This window comes from Lytechinus variegatus, chromosome 18 (genome assembly GCF_018143015.1).
Source record: "Lytechinus variegatus isolate NC3 chromosome 18, Lvar_3.0, whole genome shotgun sequence".
In the NCBI taxonomy this organism is placed as follows: domain Eukaryota; kingdom Metazoa; phylum Echinodermata; class Echinoidea; order Temnopleuroida; family Toxopneustidae; genus Lytechinus; species Lytechinus variegatus.
The window spans coordinates 10,852,223-10,872,120 of NC_054757.1; the positions used below are offsets into that span (position 1 = coordinate 10,852,223).

The 19,898-nt window shown below is 37.3% G+C and overlaps 1 protein-coding gene across 1 annotated transcript in view; it reads right to left on the reverse strand.

Annotated features, from left to right (window-relative positions):
• The window catches only part of LOC121431982 (disks large homolog 5-like), a 56,443-nt gene extending 37,394 nt beyond the window's left edge, over positions 1–19,049 (reverse strand). The window contains 2 exon segments of the mRNA XM_041629785.1: positions 2–2,230; positions 17,584–19,049. Coding sequence (XP_041485719.1) covers positions 2–154 — 153 coding nt within the window. The 5' untranslated portion in view covers positions 155–2,230; positions 17,584–19,049.
• Between the last annotated feature and the right edge of the window lie 849 nt (positions 19,050–19,898).

Genomic DNA, 19,898 nt, shown 5'->3' on the forward strand with positions numbered 1-19,898 from the left:
GGTTGTGCTGGACGGCTCCAAAGTTAGGAATAACAATAGACTTGCCGATTCCTTCTCGTGGGGAGCTCTCGCCGCTCGAAGACAGATGGTCTGAGTCCGAGTCAAACATCTCTGCTCTGCGCTGGTACACGAGCGTACTGTTCTCAAAAGCCATTTTTTGCAATGCTACCTCTACTGTGGCTGCAGAATATCTTTAGAATTAGACAGACGTAGCTCAAAATTGTTCCTTGATGAGCTTAACAAGCAATGCCAAGTCACAAGTACCTTGCCAAGAATAATACGACTTCATTAGAGATGAAATCGTATCAAGTTTGGCAAGTTTAATAACCTTTATTATTAATGGCATCAATGTCATTTATCTATTAGCTGTAACAATACAGCAGAACGAATCACAATGCACTAAACAGCTTCAGCCCTCAGGCAATCAAAGCGATGTGGTTCCTCACCGAAGACATCTGTATATATCTTCAAATTGAACTTCATTACGGCTCTCTCACTGTGAACCCATTATCGTCAGGTCCAAGGTAATAAAGCTTAGAATCAAACAAATCGTCTCAAACCTCTTTCTTTCTGAAGTCGACTGAGAGGCAAGATGATGTAAAATTGCTTTTGTTCCACAAATAGCACTCCGACAATCATGCCAATCCCCTAACTGTCATTTCAATTTAGAGAAAGTCTCTCATTTGAAATGACAAGTTCCTGCTGTAATCTTGATTCTGGCCATTGCTTTTTTCCCCCTTTGCTGTAATCGTCACTTCAATATATCTCTTGTTATTAGCCTTCTGATAGGTGAAATAAGGAAACAATTCACAGACGAGATGAAAAACACTTATCCACTTCTGATGTATACAAGGAGGTGACAAATTGATCACTTTCCAAAGTCGCGTAAAACATATCCACATTCCTTATGCATTTTTTTTACTTTGGCGGCACGACCGAGAAATTGGGTGAGAAAAATTGATTGCTTATTGAAGTCTGCTGACGTTGAACATCTCCCTGAGTTACGAAAGGCCAGTCCGTAACCCTTCAATAACATTCTCAAAGTCAAAACATTACCTGAAGGTCATTCTATCCAGAGTACATTTCCTCACCTACTTTTATCCTCTTCCAATGTACCATAATGAAATCCAATGTTGTAAATCATTCCAGCTTAAAGAACATAGATACATGCCGAGTTTGCAGCCTAGGCTGTAATTTATTTTCCATGTGTCTGCCTCGATGACCACAGAGAACGGATGGAGCTTCGCAGGTTCAAGTCGAGCTTTAAGTGATTGCCCCGTCAGATGAAAAATTACATCCAGTGCGTCGCTTGTAATCAACTCTTCATATCCTGAGTGGTTTTATAGGTTGAAGACAGGTTCCCTAATCCCCTTTACACCTGCAGAATCACAAAAATATTGATGAGGGGGTCCCTTTTTTTTCTCGCTGGCAAACCGTCAAGTTTATCAGTGAGGTAATCTTATCCAGGCTGAAGCCTTTGTTTCTCTGAAGATGTTGGGAACGTAAGACGAAGCTGTTCACCTGCGGTGGTGTGTCTGCGCAGGGAAAGATAAACTGGATGGGAGAAGTGGGGTAGGTTAAACGAAGGAGCAATCAGGAAGCGAGGTACACCACCAGTCAGAGATAGCTCGGCAAATAATGAATGAATCCAACCCAATCGAGCTCGGGAGATGATTGCCTCGCGTGCTTCAACGAGATTCTACCTCGCATTGAACATAATTAGCTTCAGCGATAGCAGCAAGCTCGCAGGGTTAACAGGATAACAACAATGCCCCCTCTCCTGGTTACATAATGATCTCATCAGCGACAAGATGATATGAATCTGCAATCCACAGGGCATTTAACACTGATGAGAAATTAGACAGTGGGGGTCCTGTCCTACCCCCTCGCTCATGGACTCATCGCAGCAACGGTCACAAGCTGTTTTGAACAACAGCAGGTCTCTAATATCTCTCTAACATCATACGGGTTATCACGAACAGGCCTGAATTAAAACTGGAGAAATGTAAGCCTCATTTCATAATGTCCATCTGCTCATTACTCCCTCTCCTATCCTTCAGACTGTTTCTCTATCCCCGTCAATCCATCCAATAATCCGACGTCCTCATTTCTCGACCTTCCTCCCTCTTCACGCCACATCAACCATCGCCTCCACGAAATGCCACTTGACTCTACGCAAATGTTCGATTCAGCGATCGCTCCAATCGCTCTGTTTGCTAGACGATGATGTCTGGAGTACACGGAGAATTGCAAAATTGTTGCCAGGGTAATGTTTGATGAGATACAAAGTTATACTTTGCACAGGTACGTGTATCGTGCAATGTCTGTCTTTAGGTGCCTTTCACTTAACACAACATTGAACATTAAACACAGTGAGATACATGAAAGAAATAAAGGGATACATGGAGACCAAACATCATGCATTTGATACAAATAGTCAAGACTACCCCCCCCCAAAAAAAAAAGAATCCAAGAAATAATTAATCCTGGAATGATATCAGAGATGAAATAATTTCTTATAATACCCCTCCAAAAGATTTGAAATATAGATTTCATTTTACTACTCAGCCTATCGCCTACACAGAGATATCTTTTTTTTCAATTGAAAGCAAATACTTTGGAATAAACAATGCCATGCAATTGCAATCAAGAATAAAAATATTTGTGATTCTGATTAAAAATAATCATAATAAAATCTTGCCCTTCTTGGCTGCATGTCATAAGGAATTATTTAACCAAGTCACAAAATTTTGATTTGAAAGATAGTCTCGATGGCGGAAGTGCTTGATCTTAAATAACCCTCTGGAGAGAAAACTACAAGGAATATAACGTACCTAAGCCAGGCCTGAAATTCCTACATCAAATACATCAACCTTGAGTGAGAAACATGCCGAGATATGTTACCATTCTAATTCCTAATTAATCGTCATATAATCCTCTGCTAACGCTTATTCCTCCTCCAGCACAGATAACATACGCGTGCATGCGTTTTAAATTTGACAGAGTAACAGCAATTCACTGATAAAAATACTTGCAGAATCTAAAAATGAATAGTCTACAACATCAGGAATGTTTCAATCTGAAAAGGTCATTCTATTTCCCTTCTTATTCCAAAATCAAATTTAAAATATCTATGAAATGTGAGTTTTGTATATATTCCCACACTATTATTCATTTTTTATAATTTTTGTATAAATGAGGAAAAAAAATTCACAGCTAATAATTCAGTGTCAATTATATTTTAGCACAGACAATGAGATTTTGCAAAGAGTTTGCAAAATGAGACTAAATCCACAACAATGATGAGCCAGGGGAATGAAAATGATTATCACATAATTCCTCAGTCAGAGATATGACAATGGCATGGTCAAAGCTATGATACGACTATTATGTGCTACAGCCAATGGACATTTAACCCCTATATGGTCAGTTCTTGCATGCCCTGCACCTGCGTCCGCTGTTCACAACCCTAGCCATGATGGATGGGTTAATATCAAACGAGGGCAGTGCTATTCTAGAGGATCAGAGAATTCTGTCAGGGTATGAATCACTTACTCCCATCAAAATCCTAGTTTTTGATCTCTGAAATCACTTGTTTGGAACAACTGCTATTTCTGTGCCCTGTGATTGAAGAGCGCATTGGTGCTTTACATTGGTTTTGGAATCAAGTTGCAAGCATTACAAGCAAAAACAAAATAGATGAATTGAAATACAATAAGGAAAATAGTGGTTACAAGATTGATCGTGGCATATATTTGATTTAAGGGAAAAGATAAGAAAAGATAAGAAAATTGAATTTTTCTCATAAAAAAAAAACATAAAAAAACCCCATCTGATTTAATTAATATCCGTACTGATGATTTTGTTTTATCCATTATATGTAAATTTGAGTATCCACTTTTGTTTGTATAGTGTGTGTGTATGTGTCTGGATGCGGGGTGAGTGTGAGCGCATGCCTGGGTATGACTGTTTAATGAGTGTGTCCTTGTGAATATTTTTTTTTCTTTTAAATAATTCTTTTTGATAATCAATATTCCTTTAAGTAATATGCAATGTACAATTTTATTGTAAATTCATGGCGCAATTTAATTTTAAAAACTACCATGCCTGTATGTATTTTATATGTGATTTTGTATTAATAAAACCATTTATCTATCTATCAGTGTAAAGCATAAATTTGTTGTATCTGGAAACTGTCTTTACAAAATCTCAATTTCATAATTAAGAGGTACAAATTGAATCAAGTGATAATATCATCAGGGCCCAACATCACAAATCAAGATAAAATATAAATAGGCCTTAACATCTATTCACACCAACAACATGTATTATAGTAAATATACTCTAAGTCATCAGCAGAATTTTTTTTCCCTTCACATCCTTATTCACAAGCCAAGGTGTAGTCTCTATTGGAATACATTAAGTTTCAACACACCGGTAGTACATGGATTCTACAATTTTTCTTTAGGAAGCACTCCCAACTAAACTCATGTTGTTTTTTCCAACGCTCTTGTATGCGTGGCACACATTCTAAGCACTGAACACTCGCATTGAATATCTGATTTTATATGCTGGGGTCCCGCACAAGGCAATTCTTCGGGCTGTCGGGAGTAAATGTCACCGCCACAAACACCTTTTCTTTCATTGCTCCATTTCCCTAAAAAATGCATGAGGTTGACGTTTGTAACGTATCTCATTACACGTTCACTGCAGAAGTCGCAACTGTTCTATGTGTATGATGTAAAGTAAGACAATTATTTATCTTTATCTTTGCTTTCTCATTTCATGTAAAATTTGAAACTTTTGTTACCCAATTGAGTACAGAGATCCTGTTTTCGCTTAATTTCGGTAATGGCAGTGAGGGATGATTTCAAAAGAAAGGTTTTCAAATCATAGAATGAAGATCTAGTAAACTTCGACATAGCATATGCAAACCAAATGCTCAAGGATACTGCCACAACAGAACAGCACATCTGGGTACATTGGTGCTCAGAAAAAGACATGTAAAAACCACCAGAATTGCAAAGATAATTTTGTCTAATTACTAAGCAAAAACTAATATTCTAAAAGAACTATCAAGAACACATTTTTTAAAAATCAATTTATAAAAAAAAATCACTCGGTAAGTAAGTTTGATGGATTCTGTTCAAACTCATTTTATCATTGCGACATGACTAGAAGTCACATTTAATCAAAGTGAAGGTGGTACTGGTACAATACTTTCTCCAGAATATCTTCTTTCCACTGTCCACTACCTTGGTATATGTATTCCTTTAAAGTTGCAACCACCGCTAGCCTTTTGTTGAATGGTTGTATGAAAGACGTGTATAAGGTGTCACTGGATTTTTCCAATTCACGATTATTAGATTACTCAATGAGTGTCCGAATCTTCTTCTAGGATTTCAACCTTCGTAGCAGTGGAAGGAAATCTTGGCCACTTGACTTTGTCCTGTACCCTCCATGCTTGTCCACTATATAGGTGTGTTCATACAGAGCCGGTTCTCATTACTTATTCTCTATATTGCTTTTTTTCATGCACAGCTAATTATATATTCTTGTTCTTTATATGGGTGTGTTCATACAGAACAAATTATCCATACTTTAAATGACTGTGTTCATATAGAGCAACTTCTCTACAAGGGAGTGTCTACACAGTGCTGACTCTTTACACTTGCTCTCTATATAGGTGTGTTCATACAGAGTTACTTTTCTATGTGTGCCCATTATAAGGGTGCATCAGACAAAGATCATCAGTAGATATAGAACTACCCTTCTGGAAAGAACGTGGTGTCCCACAGTGCATCCTATGGTGTGTTCACACTGTTGATAGAATTTAAAATCATCTTCACAGTTAAATTTGAATGTTTGAAGGTGCGGATCACATTTCCACATAGAGGTATCCACAGTGTAAATTATCTTCACACAGTTCAATTTTGAGGATTTTATCATGTGAATCATATCATCAAATAGACCACTATGTGAACACACTGTTATTAATTGTACTCTGCATTTCTCACTATGATGAAAGATGATGGAAAATATATGACACAATGCTCTTACACTTCTATCTTTTAAACGAACCGTCTGAACCCATGATCTATATAAAGTAGTATGAACTCAAACATGGACAGGGGTGACATTTTGGAGAATGAATATCTCAGTTCTCAGAAAGAGCGGAACTTTGGAATCGAAGCAGATGTAACGTGACATCACCATGAACTTCTGAAGCACAGGGGCATTTCCTTGGCAGAGGGTCGAGGGCTTGGTATCAATCCTACCCTATTTGGAAATTTATATAGGTATAGTTTCTGTTTAACACTGTACCATTAGAAATAAAACCCTCTGAGTGCAAGAGTAGGTGGTTTCAAACCGCCTCGATCATAAGAATCCCCGTTAAATTACGAGAACTTTTTTAGGCTAAAAAACACCCATTAGGCCTAATTATTCCTGCATTCACACCGCCCCGAAACATACCTTTCGGGATAAATTCCTGAAGTTAGGAGCATGCGCAGTATGGTCTGATAAGCAGGCAAGGCACGAGATTCAAAACCACTAGCTCAGCAGCCACACACGGCGCCCGCGCCCAACTACACGCTGGGCTAAAAGTTCCCGTAAATTGCTTTCACACTGCCAAAATACCTGCGACCTTGGAAAAATACCCGCAAAAGTTCTCGTAATTTTGCCAAGTACCTCCTATTTAGTGGGTATTTTCTTTCGGGGATATTATGCGTAATTTGCTTTCACATTGCAAATATTACCTGGTATTTTCTGATCAGGGAAATCTCCCGATCAGAAAATACCTGGAACTGATAAACTTTAAGGCGGTCTGAAACCACCTAGTGGCGTTAGCTCTGTGACCAGTACCAACTTGTAACAGCAATTGGTGTGCTAAGACTCAATTAATTTATCTATAGACAGCGAGGACAGTAAGCTAATAAAATAATTAAAGAATTAAAGGAATTCAAGAGAAATACCCAATTAGGATAAAATATTCAGATGGTGTTTTTTATCTTATCCTTTTTTAATATTCACATCTCCATGATATCTGCTAAAATGCCACAGATAATCTGTCTCATAGAACTTTTTTAAAAGAAGAGGAAAAACACACCTTTGCCTGTCTAGTTGTGTGGATGTACAATACAACTGTTACAACATACGACAAACCTATTTAGCATTGCAGGTAAGTGTTTCCTCTGGGGCTAAAATGGCGTAAAGCCATGCTTTAAATGACTGCATGTCCCTTGGGGCTCAAGAAAATTAAATCTTTATCTCCTTATCATTTCACATTTTTCATCGTATTCCTCTGCCATCAGTCATTCATTCAGAACCTTGCGCAGACACTCAAGCCGGTGATCGGCTTTCAGGAATGGGTTGAACGGCACGCCGAATCCAAGACCCTCACGGGATCCCAAGGAAAAGGTGTAAAAGATCTGGCCAAATGTGAAATCATATCGTGGGTCTATGCGACCACAATAGGATGCAAATTAATTTATAAGCCCGAGGGAAGAATTAGCAGACACGATGGTGAGCATTTGCGGTTGAGGAATATCTTTGTGTTTTCAATGTTCCACATATCCTACTCACTTTACTCAAGCTTAAGTTTATCTTCTTTTAGTCCTCTTTAAGTTCCTATTTCTCATTGTCACTGTCACTTCATCAAAGTCTCTTCTCTCTCTTACTTGGTCTCAATGTCTATTTCTCCCTTTAACTCTTAATTTACTGAAGCTTAAGTTTATCTCCTCTTATTTCTTTAAGTCTTCGTTAATTATTCTATTGCTCATTGTCACTGGCATTGATTGTCTCTACTCTCTCTTCCTCTTTCTCTTTCTATTTCCACCTCTATCTCCTCCATCTCTCTCTCTCATCATTTGCCTTCCTTTCTTCCTATCATGCTAATAATTCTTTTTTTATTGCTTCACCTTCCTTTCTCCTTTTCTTTCTCTATCTCTCTCTCTTCCTTCGTCTCCCATTCTCAGTCTCCATCGATCTCTTCCATCTCCTTCCCCCCGTCTTCCTCCATGCAACAGGACCGCATCCCAAACAAGATCCCGGTGGTTAGCATCCCGAAACATCCCTAGAGACCGGATGTCTGGCGTAGCCCCCACCAACAGGAGAGGAGGTAAATCAGATAATGAAGCACAGAGTCACGCCTACCAAGCCACGCTTTAACCAAATCACAATGACACCTGCAACATCAACCGGCTACAACCTAACTCAATTTAACGGCAGGGCACACCTTACCAAAGAACCTCAAGACTTTCTACTTCTTTGTGTAATGCAACGCCTACGTCGTCGCGATCCAGATGCAAACCTCAATATGATAAACCAACACAGGTATATCTAATTTGTCTGTAAAGAGCTGAAAGGGCTTCAGCTCCTGAGGAGAGCCCTTCTGGGTTCATAGCCAAAGACAGGAGCGATAGAAAGAAAGATGCAAGTCACGAGTCCTGAAGCTCAACAACCATTATTGATTTTTATTTCCCTCCACTGATTCTCCAAGATTTTGTGGCTTTCTAGAGTGTCATAAAAACATGTTACCTCTTAAAGCAAAGTTGTACAAAAAGTGTGACTGTAATATCTGATAAATTAGGAATAATCAGATAACAAGATTTGGTTGTACATTATTTGTCAAGAATTGATCTAGATTGCAAATTTCTTTAAGGCATTGCATCCAATCCATATCCCAAAATATAACATGAACCTACCTCTTTCTTATGAGCATACATAATAAAAAACCTGCTTCCATTAGCCTAATCACACTTTACTTATGTATGGGTAAGGCATACTGTTCACAAATAAAGGTTTTTGCTGCAAGTTACTGGTAAAATTTAGCGCAATTTAATTTTTGTCTTTTTTGGTGTAAATTTCTGTGTACTTAAGTGAAAAAGTTTGTCTAAAAGGCACCTATTTGGGGCAGAGAATACAGATAGGTATATTGATAGTGTCATAAGGATTGGTTAGTCATTCCCTTAATTCTATTTCATTCCCAAACTTAAACTTCACGACACCTGAACAGTGCTCCGTCAATCCATACTAACTTCACGCTCTCCCCCTTCTTTCACAGCTGTTACTCCCGTCTCCAAACCTATATACTTGAACTCTGTACCAGGTAACATAGAGCTCTAATGAGATACATGTATACCTGTTAGCCAACATTAACAGGCTTGTCCACACTGAGCATGTAAATGACCCGAACAATGAGAGTTATACCTCGGTCACATTTGCTCTACGGCGGCCGTATGGCAAGTCGAAAACAGCTGTTTTATTCATCTTTATTCAAACCACCTATGTATAGCTGGTACAATAAATGTTGAAACGACTGTTTTCAACTTGCCGTATGGCCGCCGTAGAGTAAATGTGACCGAGGTATTAGGATTGTGTATTTAATGCCAGTCACTCACACTACCGAAAATATTGGCAGATCTACCAAAGCTATTACATTACATCCAATGATATATCATCAATCAGTTTAGAGTCAATTTCGTTGGTGTATCTGTAGGCACAACTTATTCCACATCATGCACAAAGATAGAGAGCTGAGATCCACCTGTTTAGAGAAGTTTTTAAACAATTTTTTTACTTTCATGATTTCTCCTCCTGTGAAGGAAGTTTAGTGAAGCAAGATATGGTGTTCAGTGAAATAATCAATGAAATCGGGACTGAAGCTTTCGGTCTGCACAAAGATTGCCTCCATGGGGCATTGTCAATGTCTCATTGCCCAATTCTAGCCCTTAACAACCAGTGGCGGATCCTAAATTTCGAACTGGAGGGGACGTATCGAGCAAATTTGCAAAAAGATGAGGTACAGGTAACATTCTTCTTAGGTTCAACTATATTAATATGTATGTTCAATGGGTGTATTTGAAATTATAGTAGGGGCGTGTACCTATAGCGGATCTGCTGCGAACCCATCTAGATCCTACACTGACAAATCTAACATATCACACATGGTCATTTTCAAACAAAAGTGGACATGGGGGTGAAAATTAAAACTTGCTAGAAATCATTAGGCATCAATGTTTTTTGAAACTAGACATCTTAAAGTATATTTTTCCATTTCATTTACATAAAAGTATTAATTATGTCTTGAGATACAGTGAATTTTATGCAAGGGAAATTAAATGTTACAAAATGTTGATTTTTGCATTAAAATTCACATATTGCCTATCACAATATAAAATTTGTATTAGAAGCACATTTGTTGGCAAGATACAAGCTGTGTATTGTATCTAACTCCTAAATAGCAAAAAAAAATTCTGTGAAGTGTTTTTCTGAAAAAAATTGGGTTTCGAAGTTTTCAAAACTGGTTGTCGTGTCACTCACGTTTTAAATGCAAAAAGTTTTCTAGAGCTGTGTATTCTGAAAATTAATTTATCCCAGTACTGGAGCAAATACAGTTTATCTGTACCTTAATGTATATAAAGTAACTTGGTCCAATGTGTTAAGGTAAAGCTAAAATTATCTGTTAAAGTTGTATCGTGTCACTCACAATGTCGTGTCACTCACAAAATGTCGTGTCACTCACGGTATTATATTGTGTATAAAAAAGGACATCCAGTAATTTTTGAAGCGTTTTACCAGGGATACAGTCAAAATGTTGTTCCTGACATCATTTAGGCCTATTTTAGGCTAATAATTTCCTCCATCTTCCTAATTTTACTCCTTTTTATGGAAATATTGAATTTGACATTGAGTTCATCTATTTTCTCTCCTCTCCGTGGTTGCCTTGGTTTAAAAAATCCTGACAATTTTCCATTGGTTTGAAGACTCGGATCCTAATTCATATTTTGGTGAATGTACTGTGATTAAGAATATAACAACATAATCAATCAACACAAAATTATGAATGTATCAAGAGAAAAACCACTATACTTTAGCAATGGACATATTTACAATGCATAAAGGGTTGGTGATGGTGATGTTTCAAGTCATACCTAGCTATTACTAGAACATTCACTGTCTCCATTTACAGAAATGAGCAGAAAGTTCACCTTTCTTTTGAGCAATGTTTTTTCTTTACTCATAGAGCTTTAGAAAAGTCAGGGATCCTTTTTCGAAATTTGCAGAAATTTAGTGGTAAAGTAGTGTACATGAGATATAAGAGATCACCATGAACACCAAACATTTTTTCAAATTCAGAAAAGAAAATATTTTTCTTTTCCTTCTGATTGATTAAATCAACCTTTTCATTTGCCATAAAACTTGTATTCCAGGACATGAAATAAACAAATTTGCAAGAAAACAAACATTTCAGGTGAGAATGTACTGAGATTTGATAGAACATTTTGGATATTGCTTGAAGCAGCTACATGCCAAGTTCAAAATCGTTATTTGTTCGGCCACCATTCATACCGCTAGTGATTAACTACATGTAGTGTCTGAACAGCAAACTACCATAAGTGGGCCGATGTGTGTTCAGAGCAGATTTGCAGTTACACATATTCATTACAACAAAATGATGCATGTTCCCAACAAGTCCCAACCGAGACCGCATTTTGATTTGAGCAACTTTGGATGGGTTGCCATGTACCAGCAGATCAATTTTTTTTTTTGGGGGGGAGTACCCTGATTAGAACAGAGCTGGACCTCGAGGGGGAAAAGCTATTGAGGTATAAAGGGACCATGCCAGATGATGTTAGCGACTATTGAGAATACCTTTCTTACAAGGAAAAATTATTCCATCCGTTGTGGATGCTGAATTGTAGGAACCAGTAAACTTTCATATACAGATAGGGAGAAAGAGTTAAAGTTTTGAATGATATCAGGCCACAAAAAGAATGTTTGAGTTGATGTCAATGCCAAGACCTCATAACACCTCCTTCAAGTGCCCCCTCCTCCTCTAAAGAGGAGAGTGGTAGAAGCCCTAGTGTGACAGTGTGGTATGGTATAGGGAATGTGAGTTGATGGGCAAATATGACCATAAACCAAGAATAAAACATCAGGATGACATATTATGAACTTTAAAGAAAGCAGTTATTATGTAATTAAGCTTGTTTTTTGATTAATGGTATTTTACTTTTCTAGATCATGCAAAAAATACTTTCAATGTTGAGATAAATGTTGTATTTTTGCACTTGTCGTGTCACTCACGTTTTGCATGTCGTGTCACTCACGGTATATAGGAGGGTACCATTTTCAATAGAGAAGGTTTGATTGATTTTGACTATATGTGTTAGATAGGTACACTATCTATGTCCATTTACTGGTACTCACAGTACTCCATGACAATTACTTGGGCACGAATCCAACCATATGTGTTAGTGGTCAGAAACCCATGTCCAAAATTTGTCGTGTCACTCACGCACCGTTTTTTAATCATATCTACTAAACAAATTGTTGAATTCAAATCAAACTCGCAGTGGCCCATGCCAGTCCTACATTGTATATAATATAGTAGTCATGATTGATTCATAACCTTTAAGTTTGAAGATATGAGCCCTTAAACCTCTCCGATTGTCGTGTCACTCACGTTTGAAAATGACCACATCTAAAGTTCTGTTATGGGAGACAGTGTGAACGTGTCGTTATATTTCTCTTGTTCCCTCTCTCGCATTTGATTAAATTTTGGCCCATGTCTTCACAGGCTTTCATCTCGATACCATTAGCCTTATTGCCAATATCTTTGCAGTAGAGTCTAATCTCTTTTCTGTGTATCTGTTTCTGTCTACCTCACTCTGTAAATCTGTTTTTAAAACATTCTTGCCTCTCTCTGTTCTTATTCAATCTCATTTTATATCTATTCCCTTCTCTTTCTCTTTCTTTCTGTTTCTCCTGCCCCTTCTTTTTTTAATCATACTTTCCTTTAGTTTGTTATTTATCCTGCCATTCAACACACTCATTTAATCTTTTCAAACAAAAGAGTACATTTCTGCAAAATTATTATCTCCTGAAAATGTCTCTTTTTATGAAGAATAATACTTTATCTTCTCCCTTTTTCTTATACCTCTCTGGTTCTATTTCCTATCTATGTGTATGATGAAACAATAACAGTACATCCCAGAATAGATTATTTTGATCTATTCTGAAAAACCAGTGCTGTTTAAATTATCTATCAATACTCTGACTTAGATGCCCATCAAGGAGGTACAGACCTGTTAATTATGCATAGTAACCATGTTCATTTTCTTCTTCAACCTTTCCAATGTTTCTTTCCCCCCTCCCCCTCTCTCTCTCTTACCCCTCCCCTTTCTTCCTCTCTTCCGATCCATCTGTTTATATATATATATATAAAGGGTGTCATGCATTATACAACAGACACTCCACGCAGCAAAGTACATTCCTCCTTACGAAGCCAAGTAACCCCATCAGACAAATTTATCGAGCCCACCATCCAGAAGACACGCCACATACCCACTCTTCCTGTGTCTTCGGGGGGAACATCGGAATCAGGCTAAAATGTTGACACACATCCTAATAAGCTTTCATCCGAAACCATTAGATCTATTGCTTCAGAATGCCAAGTGGGACCGAGCCGAAATAACCCGTAACAAGCTTCTCGTTTTCAATCTAGCCTCTAATCCCCCCGTCCAACTCCCATCCTTCTTGACCTAATCCCTTTCTTATTATTATCCTGCCATCCAATACTCATATCTGCTTCCATCATGGCTTTCAATGTCTTGCAAGAGCAATGCAATAATAAATGATAAATCCATTTCAATCTAGCATTTCATACTGTGGCAAGTGTAAAGTGAAAATCCCTGCATGAAAGTGAATTTCAGGTTTTCAGTACGCTGCAAAAACGGTGGTGTTAAGTATATACAGGGGACCATGCTAAGTATTTTACACCAGCATTAAAATTCATGTTAGTTCAGCATTAGAGAAACTGTCAATATACAATATTTTGTATAAGTTGTAAAAGAATCTACAATTTATATCTTTTATCAATTGAGCACTTTTAATAATTTTCTGTTTTAAAATGTATATAAAATGGTATCAAGATGAAAGCTGAACAGCTTTCAAATAGCTGAAAGTGTGCAAGATGATGGAAGAGCGCTCGCGTCACATGGGGAGGGCGGATTGCCCGGGCGAGCGTGACTTGAATGGTAGCAGCAGAAATCGTCTTCTACTAAGTTTCATTCTCTAGGGATAGTCTGAGTCAGAGACCCCACTGGATACTGTTTTGATTTAATTTATTTTGGTCAGATTACACAACGAGGGGGATTAATCAAGATTATGTGACGCTGTATAATCTATCATGGAATACGAGCAGAAAGCATGATGGATGAGAAAAGATGAAATGAAACGCATCTGCAATGATAACACAAATGTTTATGTAAATGTAACGGGACCCGAGATAAATTTGAATATCCGAATGGAGGATTTCTGGAGAAGTGGGTGGACTTCAAGCCAGGAGTAGACTACATCAAAATAGCCATAGGTCCCATAACACTATGAGTCAGAATCACTATGATCATTTATCTAACTGATATAATTTTCATTCAAATTCCAACAAGAAATGCCGTCATACTGATACCTCACAGTCAAATTTCTAGAAAAAGGGGGCATGCAATGCATATTTTTCTTTCTGTAAAAATTGTAGATTTTCATATTTCTTCTGCATAACATACCAAAAAATTAATCGTTCTTTTATGACCCAAACATGTTTCCTTGCTCAAAAAGTAAAAGGGTCTTCCTCGGTTCCTCCATTAGCCATTCCACACCCGGGTGAAGAGAGGCATATATAGATTGAATATTTATTTTAAGTACATTAGTTACACTGCAAAGACCAGTTTAAAAGTAATGGCCCGTATTCTGATAGCAGGTTTAACTTAAACTCAGGTTTAAAGTTATGGTTTAAGTATGGATAGCCAATTGTTACATAAATAACAGTAGAGATATCATACCTCAGCTCATTCGGCTCTCAAATCATTCATAATTGTCTAAGAAGTATAAATAGATGATTGTCTTCACCATCGATGAATCAGGAAAGAGCAAAGTAAACATTAGAAACATACAACTTAATAAAAATTTTGATACTTTTGGCTTCCCATACTTAAACCACAACTTTAAACCTGAGTTTAAGTTAAACCTGCTATCAGAATACAGGCCAATGTGTTTACATCTAGACGATAACATCTCTCACAATACCATTTTTACACAGTATGCAAAAACAACCATTTCAATCTATTCCTCTAGATCTGCCTCCCAATTTTCGCATCTATTTGGCTCCATGTCCAATCTGCCATACCCATTGCCCCATTCCCATATCAATCATCATTCCATCCATCATCTGTATAGTATACATACAAAGCCAATGGCAGAGTCATGAACCAAACATTAAAAATAAACACTCCCATCGCTCATACAAACCTAATCAATATATGAATTAATTACTCTCTCTCCCTCTAGCATGTAAATACACTGTGCTGCAAGGAGCCAATGCAATTAATGTATGTGGTATGTCTATACAATATAGTGTGTTCTTACATGTTGCTGTTGTATTAGGAGATATGATGATGTAACTCATTGAGATGAATATCATAGAAGGTTGGGTTATGAATTATGATGATAAAAAATGTTTACAATTGCCTTTTGTGGGAGCTGACAAAAATTGACAAGTCACTAAAGTGGCTGTAATGGAAACTGATGATGATCTTGATTGTGATAATCATAATGATGATTAAAGGTCAAGTCCACCCCAGATAAATGTTGATTTGAATAAAGAGAGAAAAAACAAACTAGCATTATGCTGAAAATTTCATCAAAATCAGATGAACAATGAGAAAGTTGGGATATTTTAAAGTTTCGCTAATTTTTCACAAAACAGTTATATATACATCTCAGTGACATGCAAATTAGATTATTGATGATGTCCATCACTCACTATTTCTTTTGTTTTTTATTGTTTGAATTAAACAATATTTCATTTTTTGCGAATTTGACAAAAAGGACCACCTTGACTGAACCATGTAGTACTAAACAATGCTAATTCCACATGTTCCACTCTTTGTTCCACTCTTTGTTTCACTAGACAATGAGAAAATTAAAAAATATCATATTTCATATAATAAAATACAAAAGAAATAGTGAGTGGATGATGTCATCAGTCTCCTCATTTGCATACTGACCAGGAGTTGTATATAACCGTTTTGTGACATTAAGCGAAACTATGAAATTCAGATGTGAAAGGGGTATTGTAGGGAGCTTTCATCATTACACCTATGTTACACAAGCTAGAGGCGGTTAGAAAGATCAATACTGTCGACTAATAGAGCATGCCCGCATCAGATCTATACCCCTCCGCTTTACATGGAAACTTTTCTAAATATACGGCTACTCGTCTCTCCTTTTCTGCTCATCATTCTGTCTGCCTGTCTGTCTTTCAGTTTATCAACTTATTTATTAAGAATATAATAGTATTCTCTTTACATTCTCTGACTTTTCAGATAACCCCTCCCTCTCTTTCTACCTCTCTCATCCCTCTCTCCACCCCCCCCCCCCCCAACAACTCATTATTCTATTCATACCCTGAAATGTGACTTCTAAATTAGTATGTCTTAAACCTGTGTTCAAGGGTACGAGTTACATGCAATGCCCTTCTACATCTAACGTGGTGTCACCACAAATTGACCAATCCAGTCATATCCTTTCTCATAAAAACTTCCATGTCATTTCTGCATTTGACCTTTAAAATGTCGCATTTTACTTCTCAGTTCTCTTTCCTTTTCTGTTTTTCCTTTTTTCCCAATGTGTGTGTGCATCAAAAGTATTATTTCACTTTCTCTGTCACAATTTCCCAGTTTTATTTTGAAAACTTTGGAAATAAACAAAGTGACCTTTGAAGAAATGTGATCGATCACCCTCCTTCCTGGATGTCAAAAATATGATATTTCTATTTTCCACTTCGAATTTCCCTGAGCTATAACGGCCTCAGTGTATAAATATGCAGGACACGGAAAAGAAAACATCATATATCATGAGTAGGGGCCTCTCGAGGAGTTCATGTTGTGCTAACATTTCATGCATACATGAGGCAAGGGACAGACATATAAAAAAATATAAATCATTTTTGTCATCATTCACAATTATATGACTGAATTATCATGAGAAGGTGATCTACTTCATCATAACAAAAGTGACCACCAAATGAACTTATTAAATTGAAAACTCTGAATTGAATTAAAAAAATAATGAGTTCAAATTTTATAAATGTTTGTAAACAAAATTTAGGAATTATACTCAAATACACAAATATATCATAAGTAAATAATATCATCTTTTAAATTCTATTATTTTTTCTATATCAATGATATATCAAATATCATATTTAAATACACACATATCTATTCTTGACATTTTTCCCTTCTAGAACACCTAGATATCATACAACAGTTAAAATTCATCATCCCAACATATTTCAATAGAGAAAAGCAAGAAAAATATCCTTAATCACAAAGTTAATACAAAAATGAATCTGAGAAATCTGGCAAGCCAATATTCTTTAAAATGCAACATGAAAAAAAATCATTAAATTAACAATGATTGACAGGTTAGGAGAGAAGTATCAAACATTCAATGGGGAAGTACAGACACATAAAACAAACAAAAAACATGAAGGCACCTAAAGTACTTATCAAACATTACCTTGGCAACCTCAAAGAACCCTGAAAACAACTCTAATCAGAACATCAGTGCCTCTACCGAGGGCATCCCAAATAATTGCATCTAAAGTTATCTCTTCGAAGGTAAAATCCTGCGGTGCTAAGGAAGAAATTTGCTGCTGCCAATTTCCATCTTCCCCCACCGACCCAGAGCCAAGAAGTCACAAACAGCACACTCCATCAAAATTAAGTCGCTATTGTTTTCCAACGCAGCTAGCAACATTACCATCTCTGTGAACATCTCAGGCCGACTGTCAACAATTTTCTCATTTGGAGCAAGCTGTGGTCGCCAGCACCATTCTCCGACGGTATTTCCGCGGTACACATCAATTTACGCTGGGACTTTGGTAACCATCATTACCTATTCATCTATTCCTTACGTCGTCGGGGGCGATGCGGCGAGAGAATCAATACTCTGATATTGCGTGCATTTATTGCTTCCTAGGGGGGGGCGGAGACTGCATGAATAATTCATGATGCCTGGAGAGGGATGTATGCATATTCATGAGCTCTTCCACCAGTGTACACCCATTTCAGCTGGTAAAATACAGCTAGTACTGATTAGGTATGCGATAGTTCATTTAGTGAGCAAGTGTGTGTGTGTGTGTGGAATGAGAGTGAGTATGAGTAAGAGAGTGTGTGAGGGTGTGTGTGGGATAGGTGGGAGGGTGTGTACACTCACTTAACACAGTCCTATGATTGTCAAAGCAAGTTCTGCATACAATACATTCAAGTGTCGGCATTCGGCTGAGGAAAGTACCCTCATTGTCGCCATCCATTCTCTCCAAACAGAAAAGAAATCCTCCCTCCCTCACTCCGATCCCTCACTTGGGTCTGAAATCCAATTCATATCACACACCAACAGTGATATCCCAGTACTCCAGGGGTTAACATCAAGCCACAGTCCCATCTATTAATAAGACCAGGGGCGTAATGGGACACCACCGTAGCGCACCCCTGCCCCGGTCCGCGGCACCCGCTCTGACAATGATTGGTCGCAATTGCTCGCAACTCTCTACCATGTCAAAGCGTGTAACCTAATACTGACTCCCAGTGACTCATCCGAAGGGTAAAAACCCCAAAACATCACATTTTCTCCAAATTTTTTACAAACCTTATATTCTTTATCCTTCACTCCTTTGCAAGGATCATTTCATTTGTTGCATGATAAAAGGGCTTTAATTTTTCGAGAAAAAAAACTACCCTTCTTGTTTCCAATAATTGGAAATTCCTATGTGACAAATGACATTTGAGTTAGGTTTAATATTTTTTGAGCACTTGATAAATCATACTCTTAACAAAACAATTATCTTAAAAAGGGTGATTGCTGAGCAAAGGAATTTTGGTATTCCTTTTATGTTGTAGTTCTAAATACATAGCTGTAATAAGCTTATATTTCAAATAAGTTTAATGTTAGCTTAAATATTTCAAACTTTATTCGACCTTATATACTTCATACTATTTTTTGGGGGGAATAATCTTACTAACATTAAAAACAATCATTAGAATCTATTTGAAATCTTTTCTCTAAATATTATAAAAGCTTATGAATATTTTCTTAATATCAGAATCATTTGCATACTGAAAAAAATCAAATAAATTTTTGTAAGCAAAACATCACTATCCAATGGTCAGAATCAAAATGACTTGTGTCCTTTACAAATGCACCCTTTTTTCAACGGACATCTCACTTCTATAGAAAGATTTACTTGTCTCTTTTGATTCTTCACGCTGCAATCGTCTGGTCACAATGCGTCACTGCGATACGTGGTGTGAAAAATTAATGCAAGCTATTTGCGCCAAGGGAAATTATGGCCACCTACACTGAATAAACAGGAGAGTCCTTCCGAAAGTTCTACAAGGAAGCAAGTGGTATTGGTAGAGGGAAAGACAGAAAGAGAGAGTCAACAGAGAGACAGAGAGAGAGGGTCAAACAACAAGATCCAGAAATAGAAGTAAAGAATGATGGAGAGACCGACATGATCAAATAATGTAAGATCACGAAATAGAATTAACGACAGACCGTGAGAGAGGCAGAGAGAGAGAGAGAGATAGAAAAGGGGAAAGAATGAAACAAGACAGGACAAATGGAGGACAGAGATGGTCAAATGATGAGATCAAGAAATAGAAATAAAGACAGACCATGAGAGAGGCAGAGAAAGATGGAGAAGGAAAAAGAATGACACAGACAGGCTAAATGGAGAACAGAGATGGTCAAATAAAGAGATTAGGTTAGAGAAATAAGAAAGATCGAGAGACAGAAACAGAGACAGAGAAAAAATAGAGAATGGGATTGGG